At 41.6% G+C, this 8,237-nt stretch overlaps 2 protein-coding genes across 7 annotated transcripts; one reads left to right on the top strand and one right to left on the bottom strand.

Annotated features, from left to right (window-relative positions):
• The first annotated feature begins 130 nt into the window (after nt 1-130).
• Nucleotides 131-5,903, top strand: LOC116921539 (apoptotic chromatin condensation inducer in the nucleus). Of its 6 annotated transcripts, none has more exons than XR_004393390.2 (9): nt 132-317; nt 723-788; nt 855-1,060; nt 1,140-2,790; nt 3,281-3,513; nt 3,587-3,863; nt 3,928-4,332; nt 4,395-5,233; nt 5,504-5,903. XR_004393390.2 is itself a non-coding variant. In XM_045172544.1 (8 exons), the coding sequence occupies exons 1-8, from the start codon at nt 180-182 to the stop codon at nt 5,103-5,105; spliced, it is 3,636 nt and encodes a 1,211-aa protein (XP_045028479.1). In that variant the 5' UTR covers nt 131-179; the 3' UTR covers nt 5,106-5,903. The 6 variants fall into 6 exon arrangements, 4 of the variants coding, with proteins under 4 accessions (XP_045028479.1, XP_032783764.2, XP_032783763.2 ...); XR_004393389.2 differs by having other exon boundaries at nt 5,445-5,903; XM_045172544.1 differs by having other exon boundaries at nt 131-317; nt 906-1,060; nt 4,395-5,903.
• A 4-nt stretch (nt 5,904-5,907) lies between these two features.
• On the bottom strand, nt 5,908-7,832 carry LOC116921542 (RNA-binding protein NOB1). Its single transcript, XM_032927876.2, has 7 exons — nt 7,622-7,832; nt 7,402-7,534; nt 6,738-7,336; nt 6,543-6,663; nt 6,363-6,481; nt 6,169-6,304; nt 5,908-6,108 (listed from the first exon to the last, which is right to left on the bottom strand). Exons 1-7 carry the CDS (start codon nt 7,688-7,690, stop codon nt 5,984-5,986), a joined length of 1,302 nt encoding a protein of 433 aa, XP_032783767.2. The 5' UTR covers nt 7,691-7,832; the 3' UTR covers nt 5,908-5,983.
• Nucleotides 7,833-8,237: the final 405 nt, after the last annotated feature.

The following is an 8,237-nucleotide window of genomic DNA, read 5'->3' as shown; positions in this document are numbered from 1 at the left end:
GCATATTGCATGTTTAAAAAAAAAGCTTTTTTATGCCAGTCTTTTATTTTTACAGTTTGAAATTAAAAATTTTTCAATAAATTACTATAATTTATTTTTTCGTTCATTTTGCAATCCAACAAATTTGGGATATATACAGATTTGGAGTAACTGTAATCGTTGTGCATTAGCCTTTGGAAATGGCGGACAGAAGAGAGCTATGTGTGGGAGGGAAACCCATTTCATCCTTACGTGTTGTTGATTTGAAAGTGGAACTTGAAAAAAGGAGTTTGCCGAAATCGGGAAGTAAAAAGGATTTGCTAGAGCGACTCAGATTGGTAAATATTTATTTATTTCATACTTAATTTAATGCTGGCGTCCCGCTTCCCATCCCCCTCCTCCGGTATTGTTGTTAGCCCATCCCCCTCGACGCAAACAGACGCTTTCAGCGTGTGTCGCCATGGGGGGATTCTGTCATTAAGCAAAATATAAAGTTATTAGTTAACTTGCCGTACCTTCATGTTGGGAAATACTTTCCTATTTTTCCTGGTGAAAAGTTTTTGTTTACATTCTAGATTCCCATAACTTGTATTACAGCCAAGGGTTAGTTATCTGTCATTTAATCCTCAAACTTCGAATAAAATACAAGAAAAATAGGAAATTTACTTACATAATGTCATTACGTAAAGAAATTTCCTAAAAAAATTTCCTAAAGAACTGTATTACTTTGTCTTTTTCAATAGCATCTGCAATTGGAGGAAGACCGTGAGGCTGCCTTGCGTGATGAAGAACATGTTCCCAATCTCTCGGTCAGTACACCCCGTTTTCTCTGGCTGATAAACAGCAAGTTTTTAAATGCTCTTATTTCATGTTAGCTATGCAATGAAACTGAAAATGATTTCATTCGTGAATACTTGGCTGCTCAGCAGGCCAGGTTCCAAGTACAAAGAGAAGCCAAGAAACAGTATGAAGAAAAGAAGCGAGAATCCGAGGCCAGCGCAGAAGAAACTACCCAAGACGAGGATGAGGCATCTGATGTATCCCCAACCAAAAAATCTCCCAGGAAAGCTATGAGGCCAAAGTAAGTTTTTATTTCCTCTTAAAAATTAAAATTGGTAAGAATCCCAAATTCTTTATATATAAATACCGCCTGATTTTAGGAAAAAGGAGGATTCGACATCTACGCCAAAGGCGCATAAATCTTCGCTGGACTTTCAGACACCGGATTCAATGCCTTACTCTACGCCACCGCAAGAAAAGCGGGATGAAGACGGAGCTAGGCAAGAGAGTGATACGACAGGGGAGGAGGAAGAATGTATGACTCCTCAGACTCGCAAACATAAACTGCTTAAATATGTGCAGCAACCCTCTGCCAGCAAGGATTCGAATCCTGGTAAGTCAGATACTGGGCAATTTTCAATCGCAGACCATGTGGAAAAGTATCAGGGAAGTGGGACATCGGAGAGACGAGATCCGCCGCCTTCTAGTCTCTATGGCGAAGCCATTAATCTGAAAGTGGAAAGCAAGAAGGAAACTTCACCTGTTAAAAGTGAATCTTCGCCTGTTAAAAAAGAATCTTCCCTGGTAAAGAAAGAATCTTCGTCCGTAAAAACTGAAACTCCTTCGCCGGCTAAGAAAGATGAGAGGGCATTACGTGGTCAAAAGACACGTAGCGTTAAAGCACCACCCGAGGAAGTTTCTGATGAGGACGAGGAAGAAGAAGAAGAAGAAAAAGGAGTTTTCCCACGTCTTGTCGAAGTATGGTCAGAAAAAGAAAGAGAGGAAGAAGCCGCAGCTTCAGCTGGAAAATCTGTAGTACAAAAGTCGGAAAAACTTACAGAAGACATTAAATCGATGGAAACCAAAGAGGACGGCATCAAACCTCACGTTATTAACGTGAGTTCCTCTGAAGAATGTAAAAAAGAATCTCCAACGGATACAGCACCGTGTGAGACAGACCCTTTAGAGGATACCACCACAGCGACTACCGCACAAACAGTTTGCGTAAAAGATGAAGCAAAACCGGTAAAAAATGAAAGCGAAACAGAAACACCAGCAGCAGACGTAGCTGTTGAGAAAAAGAACGATCAGGAAAACTCAGAAGAAATGATAGTTGACGACTCCAAAGCAGATGATGCGGTAGACATCACCAAGGAAACCAAGATAGAAGAGGCGGGTAAAATTTCAGAACAGGCGGTTGTAGAAAACAAAGTAGAAGACACAAAGACAGAGGAACTGGCCATACCTACGACGGTTGAGGTGGCTGAAACCGAAACTGTCGTTCAAAGTGAACCTGCCGCCATCGTTGTTGAATCGGCTTCTTCTCCCTCTATTGATGAGTCGACCTCTGTTCCAGCTATTGTTGATGCGGCTTCTGTTCCCGCTATTGTTGAATCGGCTTCTGTTCCCGCTATTGTTGAATCGGCTTCTGTTCCCGCTATTGTTGAATCAGCTTCAGTCCCCACCGTTGTGGAATCAGCTTCTGTTCCCGCTGTTGTTGAATCAGCGTCTATCTCAGACGTTGTTGAATCTGCATCAACCGCCGATATCGTTGAAGATGCTGACAAAACTGTGTTGCCTGTCACAATGGAACTACCGGTTGCAGATCCCGTATCTGTAGAAAAAACAAGTGTTCCTCCAGAAACTTCCGTTGAAGATACTCCTATCAGTGAATTGGAGCCCGAGACCAAAGTGACGTCAGCTAATGACCCGGAGTCTGTGAAAAATGATGAGACCGAAGTGGATAAGACTGACGACGTCAGCAAACCAAAGGATTCGGAGAAGGACAATATCGATTCATCACCAGATAAGGTAATATTGATCATTTTAAGATTATTCTTTAATTCTGGTAGATTTCCTAGAATAAATATAATAATTCTCTTTATATTAACGTGCTTTTTCAGTGTGTGCTTTATCTGCCTTTTTCAAATATCGATTCCGTTTTCCGTTATTATAACTATTTTTATTACTATTGATTTTAAACACCTGGCAACGCCGTTCCTCGGTTATGGGGGGGGGTAGAGAATTAGCAGAATAAAACTTTGCTGTCGTCACAACTTCAGAAACGGGGCTAAAGCTACTAATAGAGCTGTTGCGTATTAACTTTTGACTTTCGAGAAGCTTCCCTTTTATTTGAACTTGCACGCACAATCGATAACCTTGCCCGTTCATTGACGCCTCTTTCGTTTTTTTGTCACTTTCTGTGACCTTAAGGCGGCTCGCTAGCGTCAGCCACGTGTGTAGTATGGCGCTGTAAAATGTAGTGAAATTCATCCAGTTATTCCATGCTTATTATTTTTAGGTTGAAACCACAATGGCTGTCGAGAACGAATCTCCATCGTTGATCAAATCCGATGTATGTGAGGAACCCGTTGCTAAAGTAGAGGAAGTGTCTGAGGAGCAACCAACTGAAGACAATGAAGAAGATGAACTTCAGATGGACACCACTGAAATAATTGATGACAGCTTAAAGCTTACAGCACCTGAAACAGAAGATGTTGCAGATAATTGTGAACAAAGACATAGAAAATCAAGGTAATGATTTTCCTTGCCAACATTTGAATCACAAAGTGATTTTTTTATTATTTATTTTGTTGCAAACATCCAGCTCCAAATCCCCCAGTCCCAGGCAAAGTAGTCCAGAAAGGGAGATAAACAGAAAAAGAAGCTTATCACCTCATGATAAAAAGCAGCAATCTGATGCAGCACCTCAAAATGAAACAACAAAAGGAGATACAGTTAGAAAATGGAAGATCAGGAAACAGCTTCCTAGTGCTGAAGCAGACACAGCAGAAACTGAAGCGCCCAAGAAACGAAGATGGGGAACTAGCCAGCTTCTGCCTACTAAGAAACCTGCCTTGGTTATTTCTACAGATTCTCTGAAGGTATTGCAAATACTAAACTTCAGTGTGTTTGAATATGCATTAATAGAAAAAAACCTCTTTTCAGACACTTGTGCCAGATGCTAAACCTCTGTCAGCTGAAGAAGTAAGGCTTGGCAGCCCCAATTTTCAACCACCAGTAAAACCCACTGTTAACCAGACACCAGAAAGTGAAGACCATCAGTTACCAGCTGCCGATAAAATTGCCAAAGTGGAGAACGTAAGGCGAGTAGCGGTAGAGATGGCGGTCGAAGCCTTCGCCCCGGCTAAACCTGAGGCTGTCATGGCGGCTGCTGCTCCATTACTGGAAGCTACTAGCCCAGCTCAGCAGCCTCGCTCATCCGTCCTTAATGTCTCTAATTTGGTCAGACCGTTCACTATTAATCAGCTGAAGGAGTTGCTTGCTCGTACCGGACACCTTGTCGAGGGAAAGTTTTGGATTGATAGAGTAAAATCCTCGTGTTTGGTCCAGGTAGGCTTACAAAGCTTTGTCATAAAACCTAGTGAAATTTCATTTTTCTTTGCTGTTTTCAGTATGCAACAGAAGACGAAGCTGAAGAAACTCGGGCTGCCTTACATGGAATCCATTGGCCTACATCAAATCCCAAAACTCTTCTAGTTGACTACTCAACTGTAGAAGATTTAGAGAATCGCATGTCGGGCAAAGAATTAACCAACCCACCCGTAGCGAAAATTGAACCAATTATGCGAACGGCTACAGCAACTGTTCACCCCCTCGAAACAAAGCGAGACAAAGCTGAAAAAGTGCGCGAATGGGATTTGGGCAAAACTGGTGACCAAGGATTCGAAAAAGAGCAAGCTATTAAAGGAGCACATCTTATTGGAGAAGACGAAGAAGTCAAACCCAAAGACGAAACGCCTGCAAAACTGCTGGATGATTTGTTCCGCAAGACAAAGGCGACTCCTTTCATTTATTGGTTGCCTCTGACAGCAAGTCAGATCGCAGAAAAGGAGGAAATGCGCCGGCAAAGGCTTGCTGAAAGAGAAACGCGTTTGAAAGAAGTTCAACAACGCAGAGACGAAGAGCTGCAGCAGCGACAGCGTGAGAGAGAGAAACAGCGTGAAAACGAGCGTGAAAGGCAGCGCGCGCGTGAAAAGGAACGCGAGAAAGAACGCCAACGCTCTCGCAAGCGCAGCCGATCGTCGTCTAGAAGCTCTTCGAGCACTACCTCATCAAGTCCAAATAAGAGAAGACACAGCAAAACGCCTCCGCGCAAGAGATAAAGATGACGAATGTTTAACAATCTGCAGTCACTACACTGGTTGGTTCGGGGAAGAGCACGATAGGCAGGAACCAATCAGCAGCAAGATGACTACCACTTCTCTTGAATTGGGAAACGAGTTCTCGAATTGTACGTGGGAGAAAACACCTTGTTCTTTTTTAATTAAAAATTTAGAACTTACGGAGGATACCTTTTTTTCCTGACTTCCTTCACTTTTAAAAAAAAATCCTTGTATACCTGCCACGTTTAATCGTATCCTTTTCCCATCCTTCCCTTCCCAACCCATTTGTTTCCTTTTTCTTTCTCACTACCACCTTCTGGATAATCCGTTTGTTTGCAGGTCTATCGTAGCGAGCCATCCAATCTAAACTCTCTGAACGGGAATTTTATATCTTTCAGCAGCCGTTCAACTTGTGTGTGTTAACCCCTCATTGTCAACGAGGATCTTCGATTGATTATGGAAAAGGCAGAAGATGTCACGAACATTACAAAAAGAACCTATGCGAAGATTTCCTTTAGTTTGAAATATGGGCACTCGGAAAAGTACCTTGAAATGTTGTCACCAGGTTGCATTCTGGTGTCAACCGTCACACATGACACATTCAACCCAAGTGTTCTGTTACGGGTTGAATTATGCCTGTTTATCCTCCTCTCTGTAATTGTCAGACTATCACACCATAAGTAAGTTCCGACTGGACTTCTAATTACAAAATGTGGTTCGATTGGCTGGCGTACAAATTCCAATCGGTTAAAAAGGCATCCTACACTGTATTACGTAAATACAAAGTAATGAACTCTATTAATTTAGTAGTTATTTGTTAACCTTTATTTCGAACACTGCCGATTGGCAATTAAATTTCATCAAGTTTAGAAGCTTTATCAACGTTTTTTTTTACGAAATTCAGCCGGGTTTCGCCGATTTTTAAAGTTGTTAGATGCACGACCCGTTCGTCCAAGTTGGGCTGCCCGCGAATAAACGTCGTTGATAGCAAAAGGGGAATTTCCTACATAAAGGTGTTTAAGTAAAATTCAAAATCTAGGTGTTCAGAAAAGTCTACACCAACCTGCAACGTAGTCAGGATCCAACGCATTCGTTTTGGTACGGCCCAAACGTGTAGCTCGTTGCTGAGCTTCTCGTTGATCTTCCACAAGGATCGGATTGCACGCGTATTTACCCCCTTTTGGCATCGGCAATGAAAACTTTGACAAACAAATTCAAATTAGCAGAGATAAAACGGAATTGATTAACACTTCGCACTTTCTTGCCACGAGCTGTTAGCTTCTTTCTGCTGGAAATGTGGATCTGCAATGTACCATCTTCATTTAAACTAACAGCCACTTTTTTCAATGTCTGATTTCCGCATTTGGGGCAAAAAACTGAATAAATATGCAACGAAACATAAACTAATTGTTCACGGTGGAAGTGACACGAACATACCTTTAGTTACGTTGCTAGTCGTCCGGAAACATGCATAACAACGAAGGATATAGGTTCGTGCTTCATGGATTAAGCGACCCTCAAGCGACACTACATGTAGACCCATTTGCATCAAGACGTTCTAAAAAACAATGTGAATTAATGGAAGATAAGACAAGCCTGATTCTCAACCTAGATTCTCATAAATATCCCTACCTGCATGGCAAAATCCGTTGTCAAGCAAGCAACATCAAGTTGGACCGTTTCAGTATTTCCGACCATACTGTGCTTAACTTGCTGGATATTTCCAGGGGTAATCCAACCACCGTCGTCGTCTTCGTCGTCATCTTCTTCTTCATCATCAACTGTATCACCGTTTTCCTCATCATTAAAGTCGTCTTCACTGTCATATCCTTCCTCTTCTTCCTCCCCTTGACCAGAACCATTGTTTGTGCCTTCGATTGCATCCTGCTGTTTTGCTGGCTGCAATTCTTCTTTGCTGATGTCATTGGCTTCTACTGCCACTTCTGTGTCATTGGCTTTGACTGCTACTTCTGCCAATTGCTCAGACAGCTTATCTACTTCACCTTCTGATTTTGCTCCTGACTTTGGCATGTAAAAGCCTGCCAATGTCTCAACTTTATCAGGACCAGGGGGTCTGGGTCCCACAACTATAGTTTTTTTAATAGTTGGTTCACTTTTGAGGTGTTCACAGCCATTAGATTCTACCTCCAATTGGTATGTCAATGCCAAGACTTTTATGTCTGTAGCTGACAAAGTAGCATAATCACCAGTCTTTTTTGCAAATTCAGTCACTGAAATTTATTCAAATAAATTATTATTGGCTAAAAAAATTTTTTTTTTACCCACAAATGATTACCTTTCACAATGGCGTCTGGTGATGGTTCCATCATTTTTATTTCATAAGGTAAAACTCTGAGTCTCTGCTTTGTAGCTTGATCTCTAATTTCGTCAACGACATCCCTAACCGTGTAAACGACATCAGCAATATCCTAAATATTTACAAATAAAATTATTGTAAGGCGCTTTTACCAAGCACAGGTACCGGTCATTTTCTTTCGTCAAGTTATAACTCTTACCTGCATTTGCGCATTTCTGATGAACGCTGCTGAATCAGCAACAAGCTTGCTAATCTTTTTATCCTTCATAGCGAGGTAAACTTGTTTGACACTATAATTCAAGTGGCGATTAACGAAACGATATGTTTATGTACTGTACACTGCACCAAACTGAACATACACTGAGCAGTGAGCACTGCTGCACGTGTGCTGTTTTGGACTTTGGTCGTGACTGAAAGTGAGAGAAAACTGCTTAGACTAACCTTCATGTATGACGTCAAAACAGTGATTGTCAACTGTTTTTGGGCGCTATTTTCAATCAATCTTTTTCGTAACTGACAATTTGATTTTGTCCAACAAGTCGGTTGCTTAAGCACTACAACTCGACAAATAGTTAGAAAAAAGGTGGTTCCCTAACGCAACTAGCTTAACTTGTACATATTCCCTAATGCTCCTAGCCTTACTTGTGCGGCCTTTTATATGTACCATAGAGGTAACTGTTTATTGCCAAATGCTCACCGTATCGTCTAGCAGATGGTCCACAATTTAATGTGGCACAGCACCCCTATAGAGGAGTGATAGGCACCGCCTATTCCTACCACTCCAATGATAATACGTTAGTAACATCCCTTTTATA

Source organism: Daphnia magna, linkage group LG4 (genome assembly GCF_020631705.1).
Source record: "Daphnia magna isolate NIES linkage group LG4, ASM2063170v1.1, whole genome shotgun sequence".
NCBI lineage: Eukaryota > Metazoa > Arthropoda > Branchiopoda > Diplostraca > Daphniidae > Daphnia > Daphnia magna.
Note: the sequence above shows the minus strand (reverse complement) of the source record. Positions and strands in the feature narration are given on the sequence as shown.